The 20,197-nt window shown below is 44.6% G+C and overlaps 1 protein-coding gene across 4 annotated transcripts in view; it reads left to right on the forward strand.

Annotated features, from left to right (window-relative positions):
• Positions 1-480: 480 nt before the first annotated feature.
• Positions 481-20,197, forward strand: part of SPAG9 (sperm associated antigen 9) — a 143,769-nt gene continuing 124,052 nt past the window's right edge. For 3 of the 4 annotated variants that reach the window (XM_075561596.1, XM_075561595.1, XM_075561597.1), the window contains exon 1: positions 481-926. In XM_075561596.1, coding sequence (XP_075417711.1) covers positions 624-926 — 303 coding nt within the window. In that variant the 5' untranslated portion in view covers positions 481-623. The remainder of the gene's footprint in view (positions 927-20,197) is intronic. The other variant, XM_075561594.1, reaches the window with a different exon arrangement.

Here is a 20,197-nt window from a genome sequence, read left to right on the forward strand (position 1 = left end):
GGTTCGTTCCGATTCTGAGTGACCTTGAGTGAACCCCTACTTTTCCAGGCCTAGTTTTCTGTCGGTGCACGCGGGGATAGAGCTATCGACTGCGCCTATTTGGAGGCTCAGATGAGAAAGGCGCCTGTCGAGTCGTTAAAAACAGTGGAAATATTAGCTGTGTTAATTCTGGACCGCTAGTCCCCGTTCCAGAGCCCCTCCCTTCCCTCGGGGACCCACCCTGCCAACCCCGCCTAGCGCTGACAGCTCTCCCCACGCGGCGAGCCCAGGCTCGTCGGCGAGGCGCCGGATGTTGACGTCAGGCCCCGCCCACCACCGGCGCACGCTGACGCGACGCACTGGCCCCGCCCCCGGCCGCGCCTGGGCTCCCGCGAGGCCCCGCCCCTCGGGCTGACGCGGCCCAGCCCCTCCCCGCGGCTGACGTGTGGCGCTCACGGCCCGGCCGCGCCGGCAGTTGGTGCAGCGGCGGTTGGGGTGAGCGCGCTCCCCCCACCCCTCCCCTCCTCCGACCCGGGCCCCCACCCCACCGGGCCCAGCCCCAGCCCCAGCCCCAGCCGGGCCCGTCCCGCGCGGGCCCGTGCCGCCCGTCCGCCGGCGACGCCCCGGGCTGCCCGCCTGCCACCATGGAGCTGGAGGACAGTGTGGTGTACCAGGAGGAGCCCGGCGGCTCCGGGGCCGTGATGTCGGAGCGGGTGTCCGGCCTGGCCGGCTCCATCTACCGCGAGTTCGAGCGGCTCATCGGGCGCTACGACGAGGAGGTGGTCAAGGAGCTGATGCCGCTCGTGGTGGCCGTGCTGGAGAACCTGGACTCGGTGTTCGCGCAGGACCAGGAGCACCAGGTGGAGCTGGAGCTGCTGCGGGACGACAACGAGCAGCTCATCACCCAGTACGAGCGGGAGAAGGCGCTGCGCAAGCACGCCGAGGAGGTGAGGCCGGCCGGGGCGGGGAGGGGGGGGCGCTCGGGCCGGCCCGAGGGCGGGGCGGGGGCGGGGGTCGCGGCCGGGCCTGGGGCGCGACGCACGGGGCCTCCTGGAAGGCGGGCCTGAGGCCGAGGTCCCCGCCCCCCACTTCGGGACCGAACCCAGTGGCCTCGAGGGTCCCCGGGACCCCTGGCCGGGCAGCGTTGGAAGCGGGCACGGGGGAGCGAGGTGGGAGGAAGCAAGGCCCCCCGGGGAGCCAGGTCCACCCGGCCGAGGGCACCTGGGTGGGTCGGGGCGGAGACTGCACGGTGTCGGCTGGCTGCCCTTGTTGAGGGAAGTTTCCGACCACCGGGACGGCCCGGACTTCTCCCTGAGGGCCGCGGGTGAGCGGTTCCGTCCTGGATGTGGAACTTCCGCCGGGTCTAGCACCTTTCCTGGGGATTACCGCTTTGGGAAGTTAGCGATCTCCCTCTTTCGGTCAGTTTCCTCTTGACATTTCGACCCTGTTAAGAAAGGTCTTCTTTCTTGTCTGACGTGCCTTCGTGGACACTGGTCAGCCCGTAGATGTTCCCGCACAGCTCCCGGTGCGCGAACGCAAGATGCGGTTTTAGTTACTGGTATCCCACGCCAAAGTGTGCCTCCAGATCAGGTGGTAACCTTGGACAGTTCCCTTTAAAACCTGTTTATTTATAAAGCGGAGGGGGGCGGGGTTGCGGAGGTGTGGGTGCCAACAGCCACCCCTTCTGAGTTTCCTTCTCCGACAGCAGGGCAGCGGTGGACGAGGCCAGCCGCTCACCTGTCACCGCCGCAGTGACCTTAGTGCGCGCACCTCGAGTCTTTGGAGCCCCGACCTGCACGTGATAGATAGCCTTTGACTCCCCGGAGTGAAAGAGTTTCACTGTCAGACCGTGTTGACATTATTCCTGTGGAGTTTCTCTGAGACAGGCAGCCCTGTTCACCTTTGTTTCTTCAACGTCTGCCTAGCTCACCTGGTGAAATACAAGATTCTTGAGAGAGACGAATTATTGCAGGACAGCATTATGTTTCAAAGATAATTGAAAAAAGTTTTAGGATGTAACATTTGCTTCAGAAGACGTTTTCTAACACTGATTAGTAACTTTTTTTACCTCCATACTAGATCACATCGTTCTTTTTTCTGTCTTTTGTGAAACTTGCCTATAATGATGATCTGTGGTTCTGATTTTTGTAATTCAGCTACCTCAAGGAATGTCACTGTATTTACCTAACTAAACTGACTTTAGTTTAGGGGTAATTCCAGGTGTATAGGGAACCAAAAGCCACTAAGCCCTTACCACCGGGTTAATTCTGACCCATGGCCATCTTATAGAACATTTCCATAGCGTTTCAGAGAATGTATATTTTTAGGGAGGAATCTTATCGTTCTCCCTCGGAGCAGCTGGTGGGTTTGAACTACCAACCTTGCAGTTAACAGCCCAACACATAACCCTCAGGGCCACCAGGGAAGGAGAGATTCGGAAAATCTAATAAGGATGGGATTCACACTGTTAGAGAGCAGAGGTCAAGCATTCTAAACTATGCCATGTCTTCATGTTCATACAAGTATATGAATGTACATGAAAGAGCCTGAAGAATTAACCACATGTGCATACAGGTGTGGAGCAGCCTAACCTATGGTCTTGTTGGAAAGAATCACTCTAGCCTTAATTTCCTTTTGGTCCATGTAGACATGGACACAATGCTAAAGTCACAGGTGCAAGAAAACCATTTTCCACAGGTTGCAGAATCAGAAAATAAAAATGACCATTGTTAAGCACTGGATTCTGTAGTAATTTCTTAAGTGGATAGATCTTTAAAAGTAGGCTATCCAATGATTTTCCTGGTTGTTTTTACAAACACATTTATAAATTCTCCATAATGAAACCTTTGGGCAAAGGTCCATGACCTGAGACTGGGGAACATTAATGAAATGCAAGATGAGTCAACTCCCAGACCACAAACATAAAACCACCTCTTATCAGTTTTCCTGTAAGGCCATAAATCAAGTTTTGCTCAGTACCTAGAGATTCAGTCTCTCTCAGGCAGTATGTGCAGAGAGTGGATTCTGCATTTTGAGAGCGCTCTGTGGCCTTTAATATAGAGGATAGGAGTCTGATGTGACAGCAGAAGTAGGATGTAAGAATGGCACTTATTGCTCATCAGAAACTAAATTCTGAGCACCTTTATGTAAACTTAGGAGGGATGTAAGTGATGAGAATGATTGAGAAGTGTTGGAGACTGCTGTAATCTCTTACTTACAGGGATTCTCAGCAAAGACCCAGAAACTTTATCTGTGTTGTAATAATACAACTTGACTATCTTTTATCTTTTCCTTGCTTATATTGGAAGTGTGTGTTTGTGTGTGTGTGTGTGTGTGTGTGTGTGTTACCAACATCCACTGCCAAGGCATCGATTCCAATTCATGTAAACCCTACATAGGGTTTCTGAGGGTATCAACCTTCAGGGTAGCAAATAACCTCATCATTCTCTTGAGGAGTCGTTGGTGGATTTGAGCCACTGGCTATGAGGCTAGTAACCCAGCTCTCAGGCAACAGTGATCTTTTAAAAATTAAATTAAAGGATGGTTCTCAATGGACCGGAAACCAGTTTCCATTGTTGCTCTTTACGAAATCCATGATCTTATTGCTGTCACTCTCCCCTTGTGGCTCGCTGCCCCAGTCATTCTGCCGGTCCTGCCTGACACCTTTGCTCATGCTGTACCTTGGCCTAGAGTGCTCGCCCTCCCTTTCTTCTCAGTTTTTAACTTCACACCAGTGAGTGAAACCTGGCTGTAGGCTCTATCCGAAGTAGTTTATTTGTAACAGTGATTTTTGAAAAAGAAAAAATTAGATTGAAAATAGGCGAATCTATGTTTATAGGAGTTTTGCTCCTAGGTCAGACATGTTTCTGGTTCTGCTTGTCCATGTTTTCCAATTCTTTGAAAATGTGCATGATTTACCTTCAGCAATTACTAAGAAATAAAAAAGAAAACTTCCCTGAAAAGCAGACAAATGTAAAGATCTCTTTCTTGGCAATTTAGTCCCGAGAGGTGAGTCTATAGTCTTGCTTCTTTTTACGCTTTCTTAAGCTTACTTCTGGAGGAGTCCTGGTGGCTTAGTGATTATATGTTGGGCAGGTCAAAACCACTAGCAGCTCCTCAGGAGTTGCAAGCAGTTACAGTCTCAGAAACTCACAGGAGTCGCTAAGAGTCAGCATTGATGGGATGGCAGTGTGAGTTTGGTTTGGCTCTTTGGAAGCTTATTATTGCGCCCCCCCACCCCACCTCCTCCAAGAAACAACAAAAATGTAAACTCACTGTCATCAAGGTGATTCCAACTCACAGCGACCCTGTAGGATGATAGAACTGCCCTTTGGGCTGTCGAGACTTTAAATCTTTGCAGGAGTAGATAGTTTTGACCTTGTGGTTAGCAGCTCAGGGCACAGCCCACCATGCCATCAGGCTCTTCATTAAACAGGATTCTCCTGCTTACCCTCTCCTGCAGTCTTTTTGCTCTACATATTGCTTACTTGACTGCCCTGGGCAGGATTTCGCCTTTCATATGTCCCAGTTGTGAGATTTCTCTGGGCAGGGTTGTGTCTTTGACTAGTTGAGGCTTCTTTTGGCGGGGTGTGGTGCAGAGAAACCTAGAGTCTTCTGTAAGAGGACCAATCCATGGGCCAGAAGGTCAGTTTGGGGGAAATGTTTGGCTGCTAAGGGACTGTGTCAGCCAGGATACTGTGGTTGCATGCGTGCGTATCTAGCTCATAGCAGCGCAGGCGTAAGGGGATGGGAGCCGTTCCTAGCAGAAGTCTAGAGGGGCTGTGGCTGCAGGGTAGTTAGCTGAGCAACTGTCAGCAGGGATCCAGGGGTCTGTCATCCACATACCCTGTCCCGCTTAGCACTCACTCCTGTGTTACAATTATTCTTTTAAAAAAATCTGTGTTATCACTTAAAGTTCACACGGAAATTTAGGTTCCTACTTAGACTGTTTCTATACAGATTGTTCAGTGAAGTTAACTTTTCCATAACGTGGCGACCTCTTTGATTGCATTCTGATTGTCCTGTGTCCTATGTGCTAGTTTCCCTGCTCCCCTTATCTTCCTGTGATCATTATTATTAAAGGGAGAGTTCTTTTAGCATCATTGGGCGGAGGGAGATTGTCCATAGAAATGAAGATGTACCTTTTCATTTTCTTCCCATCTTTGGGTGATAGAAGCACAGAAGAAGGGTATGAGCTGAAGGCAGAGAATACAATAACCTTTGCTGGGAATGAGATTTTGTGACATGAGTGAGTGTGTGTGGGTAAAATGTGATTTTGTGGCTGCTGCTTTTATGTGTTTTGGGCTTTTAAAAAATGGGGGCTTTTCAATGTAGAGGTAAAAGATGCGAGGAAATTTTTAGCAAGAAATACTGAGAAATTTTTAATTTCCTCCAACCAATCAGTACTTGGAGCTGTAACAAAATTGGTCGAAGACACTAAGCAGTTGTTTCCATTGGACTGCTGTAAGGATGGGAGTGGTGGGCTGAAAACAGACATGGATAGTTAGTATTCTTTCCAAAATCATTGTATGGGGGCTCAGTCCATACTTACATCCATTATATAAAGCACATCTGTACATTCTTTACCCTCATCATTCTCAAAACATTTACTCGCCACTTAAGCCCCTGACATCAGCTCCTCATTTTTCCCTTCCACCCCCCCATGCACCCTTGATAATTTATAAATTACTATTTTTTCATACCTTACACTGTCCAGTGTCTTCCTTCACCTACTTTTCTGTTGTCCGTCCTCCAGGGAGGAGGTTATATGTAGATCCTTGTAATCGGTTCCCCCTTTCTACTCCACCCTCCCTCTACCCTCCAGGTATTGCCACTCTCACCACTGGTCGTGCAGGGATCATCTGTCCTGGATTCCCTGTGTTTCCAGTTCCTATCTGTGCCAGTGTACATCCTCTGGTCTAGCCAGATTGGTAAGGTAGAATTGGGATCATGATAGTGGGTGGGAGGGAGGAAGCATTTAGGAACTAGAGGAAAGTTGTATGTTTCATCATTGCTACACTGCACCCTGACTGGCTCATCTCCTCCCCTCAGTATTCTTTTTCATTTATAAAAATTTTGTAATAAAAAGTTTTAGAGTTAATTTTGATTGATTCATAAAATGATTCACAGTGATCATTGAATTTATCCCTTTAATAAAGACTTAAATGGGACAAATTCTGTCTTTTAACTGAGTTTTGTGACTTTTTATCAAGTAACAGGATTAATGGAATAATTTTGTATAATTATGACTTGTCTAAATTAATGTTCTCTAATTTACTTACTTGAGTTTTAATATCCATTGCAGTGACTACACAGAAACTCACAGACAAAATTCATGATTAAAGGGCTTATTAAGGAAGTTAATAAATTGTAATACCAGTGAGAAATGGTCAAGGCAGTTGTTTACCAGGACATGTGACAAAGTTTTAGGGTTTGCTAATAAATACCCAAAGGGCCATGGCATACCAGTCTGCTGTAAGCCTCAACCCAAAGGCATTCAGCTCAAGCTAGGGGGTCAGCAAACCCAGCTCCCTGAGTTAAGTGCCCAGAGGTTCCCAGTCTAGGAAGTCTCAGCCCAAAGGCTCTCAGCTCCACTTCCATAGGTCAGCCAGTCCAGCTTTCCCAAGTGCCTGGAGGCACCCCACTCAGAAAGCCAGCCTCCAGCACAAGTACACTCGTGGTAATTTGCTCTGCGGGTTGGGAAGTCCATCACGGTTTCATGCTCTGCTCCTGACTGCTCCTCTGGTGGTACAGATGGTATAGCTGTCGTCTGGATCCAGGAAGTCCACTGCACGGGGATCTCAGGTCCAGAGGACGGACTCCACTCCTGGCTCTTGCGTGTAATGGGATCCCTGCTTCTCAGGGCTCATTTTACATGCGTCAGCATGACACGCCAAGGTATCCTATTCGGATTTACTCACAGGTGAATCCTAGCAGTATCTTCCTCCTCCTTGGTACTAGACCCATGTAAGCAAAGGTCATTTGCTGGGAGTTAGAGAATTTGGCTAGTAGAGCCACATTAAATAATCCACAGCCCCTGCAATTTACTGCTTAAAATTGTTGATGGTGACTATTAAGATCTAGGAAGTTAAAAACATTCCACTTTTGCTTTAACATTGTTTATTTTGTTCCCTGATTAGTCAATCTGTTATTTAAAATAAGTAATTGTGACGATTTTTCTGAGTTCTAACACTAAGTTTACGAATTCCTTTGTCTTTACTGTTATGTAGGCTTTATTTGGAGGCATTGGTGATTGGGGTAGAATTCTCATCTCAATCGTTCAGACCCAGGTTTAGTCCTTTGCTAACGTACCTCAAGTGTAGCTGCATCTGTCTGTCAGTAGAGGTTTGCATGTTGCTATGATGCTCAATAGGTCTCAGTGGCCCTTCCAGACTAAGATGAACTAGGAAGAAAGGCCTGGTGATCTGTTTCCAAAAAGGATCCCATTTGATCCCCGTGTTGCTCACAAAGGTCAGCTCACAACCGCCTGGTGGTTGGTGCAGGACCTGGCAGTGTCTTGTTTAGCTATGCATAGTGTGTCGTAACTCATTGGTTTGTACTCTGGCCACAAACAGCAACGATAGATTTCACTCCACTGAAGTGGAGTGCAGGTGAAATTATATGCACAGAACCAGCAGGTGAACAGGTGCATCTGGCAACACGGAAATATGGGTTCTTACTCTGTGGTGTGCTAACAGTTGGCATTTTTCATTACAGTTTCCAAACGAATCTTAAAAGTGAAGTCCCTTTGAAACTGCAGTCAGTGGCTTGGGGAAAGCAATGTCCTGTGTGTCGTCCGTGACTCAAGGGTTTTGGTCTAAGAACTGATTCAGATGCTGACTTAATTTCTCTGTTGATTCCAGTTAGAGCACGGGCCAGTTGCTCTTTGAATATTATTTCTTATTCATTCAAATATGTAACGTTTCAGAAAGCTCAGAATACATTTTAATGTTTCATTGATCTCTGTATTACCTAAGTTATTTTATACATAAAACAAATACATTTGAAAACATACTTTGTCTTTTTTCCCTGTCTATTCTTTTTTATTATTAGTTATTTTATTGGTAATTTTGCCTTTTTAAAGTGCATAGTTTCATGTTTGAAAGATGCTGTTGTTTTTCTTGCTGACTCATTTGAAAAAGCTTTGCACTGCTTGTTAGACCTCATATGCTCTGCTGGTCAGTCCTCACTGTTAGACATTTTTTTTTTAAAAAACATCTTATGTAGTTTGGATGGCAGTTTACAGAGCACATTAGTTTCCATTCAACCATTTTTACAGACTGTTTATTGACACAGATTCCAGTCCCCTCAATGTAACAGCCCCCTTTCCATTTTTTCCCTGGTTCCCAGTCCCCGCTGCCCATCTTTCCTGCCTTCTGACTTGTTTGGGGACAGGTATTACTTGTGGTCTCCTATGGTTGATTAGTCTTAGGAGCATGTTATAGGCCTGTTGTTTGGCTGAGAGGTGATTCCCAGAGTGGGTTCAGGTCCAGTTTTGAAGAGTGACTAAGAGCCTTAGTCTGGAAGGTTCCATCAGTCTCTATTAGACTGGTAAGTCTGGTCTTTTCCATGATTTTGAATTTTGTTCTACATTTTTCTTGTGGACTTTCTATTGTGATTCCAGTCAGTGCTCTTGGTAGTGATACTTGGGTACCAACTCGTTCAGTGTTTCTTGAAATGGATGGTGCTGCCCCTGGAAGGATATGGATATATATATAATTTAAATTATTTGTAAATTAGGTGAGAGTTTATAGAGGTCATCAGTTTTACATCCAACAATCCATATTTATCTACTTATTTATTTTTGTGCTATAGCTCATCCTTTGCATTTACTTCAACATACGATTACTTCTCCCCCTTCTCCCTGTATTTGTTTCCATCCCTCCTTTTCCCCTAACCTTCTAAACTTTATCCTTGGATAAATGCTGCCCTGTGGATCATAAGGGATTGATTAGTCTACCTGGGTGTGAGTTCAGGTTCAGATGTGAAGGGATAAGGGCTATAGCCTTGGGACTTGTGCCGGTCGTTTCCCACCAGGAAGCCTCGTCTGTTTCATGATTTTGAGTCCTTTCTCATTCTATGTAGCACCACTTCTGATGCGTTGTTTCCGAGCAGTTGGTCGTGGCAGCATGGCACCATCTAGTTGTCCTGGTCTCTGGACTGTGGAGAGCGGTGTTTGCACAGTCTGTTAGTGCACTGGGCTCATTGCTCCCATAGGTCTTTGGATTTCCATCACTCTTCCAGCAGGGCGTTTAAGACCCAAGTTATCACTCACTGTGGTAGTCTGAGTAGACTAGAGAAACAAAGTCATAGACAATCATGTGTAAGAAAGAGCTTTATATAAAGAGTTAATTGTACATTAAGAAAGCCTCCCAGCTCAGTCAAGTCCGATATTAGCTCACATGCCCCATACCCATATGTAAAGCCCTCTTCAGACTCACAAAGCACATGCAATGATGCTGAATGCAGGAAGATCACAGGCCAGTGGGTGGGAAGTTTTGTGGATCCAGTGGTGTAAGCATCTCAGCCCTGGCAGGGGTCTCCACCAGCTCAGGGCACTAGTGTAGCTCCATGTAGCGCCTCCAAATGAGGTCATCAAGCTGCCACGTGATCGACAGGCTAAACTCCACCCCTTCAGTCGTAATCCTCTCAAATTGACAACAGATTATGTAATTGCCACATTTGCCAAAGTAGAACGTAGAACATTGTCTTTGTGAACAATGTTATGCCAATTGACTTGGGAGCCCCTGAAGACTCATGGCCCTCATCCCCTAGGCCCAGCAATGCATCCCCTCAAGGTATTTGGTTATGTCTAAGACGTTTTCATAAATTTGTCCTGGATGCTCCACCACACTTAGGGATCTTTTTGCAGCAAAGGTAAATACACATTTACACTCAGTCACACTTAAATATATTTGAGTATGGCTCACTTTCCCTCACAGCCTGCTTGACCTGTGTGCCTGTCTGTGCATCACTGTTGCTTTTAACTCATTCAACCCCCCTACTGCCAGGGTCCTTCTCTGCTGCCTTCCCTTTCACCCAATCAACACGTTCTACCCTCTAGTCAGAGACTTCCACTCCCTCCTTGGACCTTGCACCCCTTGGTGATTATCAAAGAATGCTTCCTTTAGTGTGAAAACCTTTCCTTGACATTTTATTACAGTGGTCACTTACATTTATTCTTTTGTGATTTTTATCACTCAGAATAATGTCCTCCAGGTTCATCCATGTTCTGAGGTGTTTTGCAGATGTTCTTTTTAACATTGCATAGTATTCCAGTGTGTGTGTCCACCAAAGTGTATGGGCATTTCAGTTAGTCCCATCCTCTTGCTCTTGTGATTAGTGCTGCAATGAACATGCAGGTGCATGCCTCTATTTGGGGCATGCCTCTTATTATTCTAACATCTATACTAAGTAGGGGGATTGCTGGGTCACATGATACATCTAGTCCCAGCTGTGTGAGGACGCACCGTACTGCTTCCCACGGTGGTTACATCATTCCATAGTCCCACCAGCAGTACATGGAGGGTCCGTCCTCTCTGTGTCCTCACCAGTATGTTTTCTGTGTTTTTTAAAACTGTTACCAAGGTTGGTGTGAGGCGGTATCTTATGGTTGTTTTGATTTGCATCTCTCAAATGGCTAATGGCATTTCTTCACTTTTTTTGTTTTTGCCACTGAATGCCTTCTTTAGTGAAGTGTCTGTTTATGTCCTCTGCTCATTTTTTAATTGACTTGTCTTTTTCTGGCTGAGATGTTGAAATTGCCTGTAGATTCTAGGTACATTGGAAATGGGACTGATCTCTGTTACCAAAATTCCCTCACGGTCTAGAGGCTCTCTTTCTTTTGATGTACTTAAGTGTCTACTTTTTAACTGGTCCCAGACATCTATTTTGTCTTTTGTGTGTTTTTCATGTTTGTTACTGCATTTATGCCATGAGTAAGTCCCTAAGTTTGTCCCTATTTTTAAAATGATGATCTTTATAATTATTGTACTTTGATTCATCTTGAGTTTGTTTTTCTTCTGGTTCTTCTACAAATAGAGATCCAATTTTGTCACATGAATTGGAAAAGAGATAGCTGAACAAGTGATGCTGGCAAAAGTGGATCTGGATTTACTTCTGGGTTCTTAATTTTGTTCCATGAGTATTCTTCATTGTACTAGTACCAGGCTATTTTGACTACCATGGTTGTGTATTAGGTTTTGACATCTGGAAATGAGAAGCCTCTTACTTTGTTCTTCTTTAGTAATGCTTTGCTTATCCTGGGTCTCTTTTCCATATAAAGCTGGTGATTAGTTTATCCATTTCTTTAAAGAATGATATTGGACTCTGGATCAGGATTGCATCATATCTGTAAATCACTTGAACTATTATTAACATTTTCATAATGCTAAGTCTTCCTATCCATGAGCATGGTATAGTCTTCCTTTTATGGTAGTCTTTTGTCATTTGTAGCTTTATTGTAAGGGCTTTTTTTGTTTGTTTCTCAGGTTATCTTTACTCCTGAGTATCTCATTATTAGTGAGCTCTGAAGGCATAGCAGGCTAAGTTATTAGGCTGCTAACCATAAGGTCAGCAGTTTGAAACTACCAGCCACTCAGTGGGAGTGGGCGAAAGAAGAGACTTTCTATTCTTGTAAAGAGTTATGGTGGGGGGAGCCTGGGGGGTAGTTCTACCCTGTACCCTGTCTTATTGCATCTTATGAGTCAGAATGGACTTGATGGTAGTAAAGCTGTTAGTTTGTTGTCATCATTTTAATGGTACTTTGTCTGACTCCCTTTCTAGGCTGTGTTCCAGAGCTCTTACTCTTAAGAGTAATGCTGATTAATGTCCAATGGGCTTGCCCCTTCACTTTTAACTTCTGAAGACCCGCAGCTACAAGCTCTGTGGGTCTAAATAGCTTCTGTGATGAAGTATGATTTCCTGCCCTTTGCCCATTTTAAAAGTAGATTGTTTTCTGTTGGGGAGATAGTGAAATTTTTTCTCCATTTGGAGACCGGTCCTTTGTCAGGTGTGCCATTACAGTTGATAGTTTTCTGGTCTGTTGTCTCTTTTTCACTCTTTTGGTGAAGTCTTTAGGTATATACTTTCTGAAATGAACAACCTTCATTTATTCCCTAGGGATATCTCAGTGTTGTTATTGCCTTTTAAAGCGATAAGTATGGTTTTTATATGTTTATTTAGTTAGAATCATAAGACCTGGTCCCTAATGGGAAGTACTTGGATCGGGTACCTCTAATCAGAGGTAGGTGAATTAGTACAGACTACCCACTAGACTCCTGTGGTCTACACACACTGCAAGTCTGTGATCTAGCCAGGTCCCCACTCCTTGGACTCATTATCTTATATACTTACAGTATGCCAAACCTTTGGTTCCCAGGAGAGCTTTTATTTGCCACCTAGGCACATGTGTTTTTTGTTCAGATGACTAATGGTTGAGTTATTTTAAAACATTTTTTTTTGTGTTCAGCACCATGATAAATATAACTACTACCTAAATAAATACTTGAAACAGAAATATTAACACAAACACAGTTTAACAACATAAATAATATGTATAATATAAGCTGATATTTAGAGATACATGTATAAATTTTATATATTTTGAAATTTTTGTCAGCAATATTTAATTCTAGGTTTGAACACAAGACAGTGGCTTATTCATGTAAGCATTCCATTGGGTATTTACATATTAATATTGTAAGGATATTTTGAAGTTGAGTATAGAATTATTTTATTTTTTCTTAAGGGTAGTATACTTTTTGGGGTAAAATTGTCTCTCCAATGTTGATTAGGAAAATTTTCAAATGCAGATGAATTAAAAGTTAATTGAGCATTTGTATACCCATTACTTAGATTCCGTAGTTTTTTTATTTACCTGTGTGCTTGTATACATGCATGTATTTGTGTGTATATTTGAAACCTGTGAGCATTAGAACACAGCAGGGCTGCCTTATTTTTCTGGTCCTTGCAAATTTTGCACCTTTGACAGAGTGTAGCACTTTTTAGCAGAAAAACATGTGCTTACTGTTGCACTTTTTAGCAGAAAAACATGTGCTTTCCTTCTCCAACAGGTTTCTGCTTTACGCAGGTTCCAACATGTGCAGATTTTACAGTGGGGAGTGATGGCGGGATGAGCAGGAGCACGCAAGTGAGAGTGGTGTATGTGGTGATGCGGTGAGACCAAGTACTTCTGTCTCTTCTAGCCATTTCGCTATAATTCCTATCAAATGACTGGCTGGAACCATGCTGATAAGATGTGTCGATAGCAGTTCAGAAATCAAAGGACAAATTGCATCGAGTAAGTCTGCTCAAGAGCCCTCTTTAAAGTGCCGAACAGCCAGGTGCCTCTTGGAGACTCAGCTTCCCAAACCTGATATTTTCAATTGCATCATATGCACGTGAAAGTTGAAAAGATGCATTTGAATCATGGTGCTGGGGAAAAATATTGAAAATACCATGGACTGCCAAAGAATAAACAAATCTGCCTTGGAAGAAGTACAGCCACATGGTCCTTAGAGGCCATGATGGTGAGATGTTGTTTCGCATACGATGAACCAATGTTTCAAATGCAGCAAAACGTGGTGTGCAATCACCGCCACAACAAATTTTGAACAATTTCTTTTTTTTAAAAAAAGATGTGTCAGATTCTAACTTAGGATTGGTCAGTTTTGCATTTCCCTGGGTATACGAGAGCCATCTCAGAAGCAAGAAGAGAGAAGAATCTCATGACCACCAAAAAAACAAGAACCAAGTAGTTGTGCCCAGAGAGACCCCTGCCTGCAGTAGCAGAGGCAGCAAGAGTACCAGAGGAGCCAGGCCAAGACAGAGGGAGGGGCTGTGCCGCTGAGATGATGAGGCAGTGAGGCAGATGGCAAGGGACTGTGTAACGGAGATGCTGTGAACCAGTGACTGTATCCTTAGTGCTTTCAGGTCCTGGCTTGTTGTAACCTGTAAACTCCCTTAACAGTCCCATAAATGTGAATATTGCCTGTGAGTTTTTTGTGGCCATTGCAGTGCATTATGGGAGCCAACAGAGAAGTACAGTGGTGTGGGAAGACAGTTGGTGTCAAGCTAGGGTAGGAAAAGGACCTCTGCCTGGGGCAGTCAGCCCTGGGCTGGTGTGGAGTTGGATCCTCTTACAGAAGCTGCCCGAGGTCAGATGTGGCCTCCGTGCCATTTACTCTGTGTAACCATACATCGTTTCAAACTGCCGAACCATTTGTAAATACATAGTTGGCATTATGATCCTTTACCTCTCACTATTTAATGCATTTATCTCTTAGAAAATGAGGGCAATCACGTTGTCAGGCACAGTTCCTGGTATGACAGTGAATTTGGCTACAGCAACAGAGTGGTGGACCTCATGGTCCATATGGCCTCCAAGGAGTAAGAGCCCCCCCTGAACCTATGGCCTCAATAACAGCACGAGAGGAAGAGAGGCCCTCAGCTGCCGGGGAGCCTTTGTCCCCATCTCAATCCCCAACACACTGGGACTATTCCATCCAGACCCCTGAAGGGAGGGGAGGGGCTTAGAGAGCTTGACCTTGTCATGCACCATCAATAAAATACACTGTACCCAGCCCGCCCCCAAATGAGGGGAATCTGCACAATATAACTTATAACTAATAAACATTTTCTAGTATCTAATATTTCCTTTGAATATGTTAAGAGTATATGATATATTCCAATTATAATAGAGGTGATAAACCAAACCACTGCCATCAAGTCAATTCCAACTCATATTGGCTCTATAGAATAGGGTAGAACTGCCTCATAAACAGTCTCATCTTTCTCCCACTGAGAGGCTGGTGGGTTTGAACCACCAACCTTGCAGTGCTTAATGTACAGGGTGACCAGGGCTCCTATTATAGGGATAATAGGTGATTAATATCCTTTCAGTAATGGATGGATATGTGGATTGTGATAAGAGTTGTATGAGCCCCCAATGAAATGGTTTTTAAAAAAATCCAATGAATTAGGTAAATTATCTAGAAAGGAAGAAATGATTGCCTACAATTTAGCTGGTGTTTTTCTTTTTAAATAAGACATTCAAATTTGAGACCGATAAAATGGAATGAGAATTGGTTAAATTAAAATGTTTTTTTTTTCTTTTCCTCTTGAAGCTATGAGATACAGAAATTGAGAAAGTGTCCCTAGGAATGGGCTTTATAAAACTAAACTCCTGTCTTCAGGGTATCTTGTTTCTGACTGCTTACCTACTCTGCTGGGGTTATAAACCTGAGAAGAGTTTTTTCCCTGGTAATTTGAGGTCCTGCAGACATGATAAAGTAGATCCGTCTAGGGTTTTTGTGATTTTAAAATCCGTTATCCTTTAAAGTGGATTCCCACTTGCTGTTCATTTCTCCGTTTCTTCCCCGTGTTCAAAGGCTGGAACTCCAGGATCTAGTTCTCCTTCCATCGCATTCCTTGGTAGGTGGGTAGATAAGTTAACACACCGATGCCCAGAAAGAACAAGGTTTTTGTTTTTTAAGTGCGCACTCTCCTAGGAGCCCAGGTGGCACCGCAGAGAAAGCCATATGGGACACCTCTGCACGGTCCCAGTGAGTTGACACCGTCATGGCTCTCAACCACAGGCACCATGCTAGGCTCGAGTAGTGGGCACAAGCAAAGCAAGGAAGGCAGCCCATGTTTTCTTGGAGTTTTCATTATAAGGAAGAGTTAAGAAGCCAGCTAATTACAGATTGTGATAAATGCCTTACAGGAAATAAGCAGGGTGATGTGGTAAAGAGTAAAGAGGCTTGTAGATGGAACAAGTTTTCTTTTTCTTTTAACAATTTATCAGGGGCTCATACAACTCTTATCACAGTCCATACATATACATACATCAATTGTATAAAGCACATCTGTACATTCTTTGTCCTATTCATTTTCTTTTTTTTTCTCCTCTTTTCTTTTTTTACGATGGAACAAGTTTTAAAGAGGTTATACTACCCATGCAAATAATTCCTTCATAAAAATATTTGTTCAGCTATGATACTTAGGCACATGGGTAATCTCTGACTTATAACCAGGTTCTATTCCAATGGCTGCCACAAGTTGGTCTAATGTAAATTGAATCCTCTGTTTAGTTTTCTTAGCCTATGAGATACATACTGGTGTTTCAAACGGGCGGTCCTGACAGCAGGTCCTGAGGCGGGGACTCCTGTTTCTAGCATCTGTAGGTAGGTGGGAGCAGGCATGCATGGTTCTCTAGCTTTACGATACTGCAAGAAGAGGAGCCTTGGTGACACAGTGGTGAAAGCAGTCGGCTGCTCACCACAAAGACGGGCAGTTTGAACTTATCAGCCATTCTGCAGAGAGAGACTTGGCAGTCTGCTCTCATAAAAATCACAGCCTTTGAAACCGTATGGGAGAGTCGTCCCATGTCTTACAGGGGTTACTGTGAGTCAGAATCCATCCAACAGCACGAGGCTTGGTTTTGAGGTGTAGTGTAAGAAAAGATTCAAATCCCCTCCTCCCCAAAAGAAAGGCTCATAATTTTTTCCATGTTGACAAGCTGCAGGTCCAGCAAGTGAATGAAGGTGACTGTGATGAATTTGTTGTGACTAGGGGTTTGAAATGTACTGCCATCAGTTGGCTCCCACTCGCACAGCATGGCCTACCAGTCCACAGAGAGGACCACATGGCCAGCCCCACTATGAGACATGACGTCCCTCACTGACCCATAACCCTACAGGAGACAACACCAGAGACACTGTGTGAGAATTAACACACCGAGGCAAAACACTAAGGGGGTGCAACAGAACAGCGAGGGAACAGAGCGGCGAGGTCCCCAGGGAATGCTGAAGGTGGACTTTGGGCCCAGAGCGTGGTGCCTCAACAGACGGGACTGGAAAACACTCCTAAAGGCCAACAAAGAGTCCTTGAACTAACTACAAGCTTTTCTTTCTTGTTGTGTTTTGTTTAGTTTTTTTTGTCATTGGTTTGTTGTTGTTTTGTTGTATATTGTTGCTTCGTTTTGCTCTGTCTTGTTTTTGTGCATGTTATTATCTCCACAGGTCTGTCTAAATAAGATAGGCTGGATGAACAATGTGGAGGAGAAAACATCGGGACTGACAGTTTCAGGGGGGCATGGGAATGTGAGAGGGGGAGGTGGGGGGAAAGGTAGTGGTGTTAACAAACCCAGGGACAAGGGAACAAGAGATCCAAATCAGTGGTGAGGAGGGTGTAGGAGGCCTGTTAGGGCGTGATCAAGGGTAATGTAACCAAGAGGAATTACTGAAACCCAAATGAGACTGAGCATGATAGTGGGACAGGAGGAAAGTCAAAGGAAATGGAGGAAAGAGCTAGGAGGCAAAGGGTATTTATAGAGGTCTAAATAAAGGCATGTACATATGCAAATATATGTATATGAGGATGGGGAAATTGATCTATGTGCATATATTTATAGGTTTAGTATTAAAGTAGCAGAAGGACATTGGGCCTCCACTCAAGTACTCCCTCAATGCAAGAATACTTTCTTCTATTAAATTGGCATTCTGTGACGCTCAGCTCCCTGACACAAGCACAGAAGACAATGCGGGTGCATAAGCAAATGTGAAGAAAGCTGATGGTGCCCGGCTATCAAGAGATACAACATCTGGGGTCTTAAAGGCTTGAAGGTAAACAAGCAGCCATCTAGCTCAGAAGCAACAAAGCCCACATGGAAGAAGCACACTAGCCTGTGCGATCACGAGGTGTTGAAGGGATCAGGTATCAGGCATCATCAGAACAAAAAATCTTATAATAGTGAATGAGGCTGTGGAGTGTGGAGGAGAGACCCAAAGCCCATTTGTAGGCCACTGGACATCCCCTTACAGAAGGGTCTCAGGGAGGAGATGAGCCAGTCAGGGCGTGATGTAGCAACGATGAAACATACAACTTTCCTCTAGTTCCTAAATGCTTCTACTCCCCCACCCCCCACTATCATGATCCGAATCCTACCTTGCAAGTCTGGCTAGACCATAGGATACACACTGGTACAGATAGGAATTGGAAACACAGGGAATCCAGGGCAAATGATTCCTTTAGGGCCAATGGTGTGAGTGGCCATACTGGGAGGGGGAGGGAGGGTGGGTTGGGAAGGGGGAACTGATTACAAGGCTCTATATGTGATCTCCTCCCTGGGGGACGGACAACAGAAAAGTGAGTGAAGGGAGATGTCGGAAGGGGCAAGATATGACAAAATAATAATTTATAAGTTATCAAGGGTTCATGAGGGAGGGAGGAGCAGCGAGGGAGGGTGAAAAATGAGGAGCTGATGCCAGGGGTTTAGGTGGAGAGCAAGTGTTTTGAAAATGTTGAGGTCAATGAATGTACAAGTGTGCTTTACACAATTGATGTCTTTATGGATTATGATAAGAGTTGTATGAGCCCCTAATAAAATGAGTTTTTTAAAAAAAGTTGGCTCTGACTCAGTGTCTCTAGGGCAGGGTAGCACTTCCCTGTGGGTTTCTGAGGCTCTAACTCTTTATGGGACTGCTGGACAGCCTTGTCTTTCCCTTGAGGAGTGACCAATAAGTTAGAACTCCTGACCTTGTGATCAGCAGTTTAATATTTACTGATACTGACTTATGATAACCCACTAACTTCCCTAATAAACCCTCATAATTATCAATTTTGTCTGTGAATTCTGTGTGGCATTAGATTTATCAGACCCAGCAGAATGGTAGAGTGGTGTGGAAGGACCGGTTGGTCAGAATAGGGTAAAGAATGATAAAGGATGAAGGCATCTCTGATCTCTTACCTTGTGGCAATGAGCTTTGAGCAGATGTGTAGTTGAAATCTGTGTAACCAGAGGAGGTCAGATATCAGATACGGTCTTTTGGTTTCTTAGCATATACCACATACAAAAATGAACTCAAAATGCATTGACAACTTAAATGTAAAACCTAGAACTATAAAGATCATCAGTGAAAAAAAATAGGGACAAACTCAGGACCTCTAATATACGGCATGAACACACACTGTCAGACCTAAGACATACATACGTAGCAGAAGACTTGTTACAATTCAGACATTGGCATCAAAAGATTTCACCAAAAGCGAAGAGAGAACTCATGGACTGGGTAAGTTTTGGTAGTGACATACTGAACAGGGCTCGATCTCAGGCACCATAGAAAACTTCAACACATGACCAAGAGAAGGAAAAAGGATCTAATTTAATAATAGGTGGGGTGGAGGGGTTGATGAGTGGTTTGAACTGCTGAATGCAGAGTTGATGGGCCAAAACGCAATTCAAGTAGAAATTTTATTTTAGAAAAAGGCAGAGCACATGTGATCAGACACTTCAAAAGAAGACATGCATGTGGCCAACAGACATAGGAAGGAAACGCTCACTATCATTAGCCATTCGAAGGAACCAAATGAAAACAATATGATTTCACCCCTGCATCCGTAGCTAAGTTTTGTTTTGTTTTTAAAGACAAATGGCAAAAATGTGGAGAAACGGGCTGTTGTCATACACTGCTGGTAGGATGGTTACCTTGGTACCATCATCGTAGAAAATGGTATGGTGCTTCCTTCTCGCTGCCATCTAGCTTATTCCGACTCATCGTGCTCCTATTGGCGGGCAGGGTACAGTTGCCCCTGGGAGTTTCCTGGACTGTCACTATGGGAGTGGAAAGCCTGTTTTTCTCCTACAGAGTGGCCAGTGGTTTTGAACTGCTGATCTTGCAGGTACCAGCCCAACGTGTAATCCACACTACACCACCAGGGCTCTTGATGGCTTTTCCTTAAAATGTTAGAAATAAAATAATCCCTATAATCCAGCAACCTCTGCTTAGTTTCTATCCTTGAGCGGTAAGAGCAGTGACTGCAGGCCCGCCCGCCCATCACAGTAATGAAAAGATGGAAACAACCGAAGTGCCCATCAGTGGTGCATACACCCAGTGGGACACTCTCCAGTGCGAGAGAAGAATGATGACTCCATTGAACACCCTCTAATTTGAACGAACCTACAGGACATGATGCTGAGTCAAGTTAGTCAATCCAAAGGACAGATACTGTGTAAGACCACTGTTCTAAAAAGGAGAGATGTTCACAATGACAGAAATCCTCTTGGATGGCTAACTGAGGTGAAGGAGGGTAAGGTCATGGCTAGAGAGTAGAGTAGACACACTTGATTTTTGAGTTAGATGAAAGGTCAAGCAGTGGACAACAAGAGGGAGGTCTGCAAGGAACAGGCAGGGAGACCCTGGAGGCGCGCCTTCGATAA

This window comes from Tenrec ecaudatus, chromosome 10 (assembly GCF_050624435.1).
Source record: "Tenrec ecaudatus isolate mTenEca1 chromosome 10, mTenEca1.hap1, whole genome shotgun sequence".
Taxonomy (NCBI): domain Eukaryota; kingdom Metazoa; phylum Chordata; class Mammalia; order Afrosoricida; family Tenrecidae; genus Tenrec; species Tenrec ecaudatus.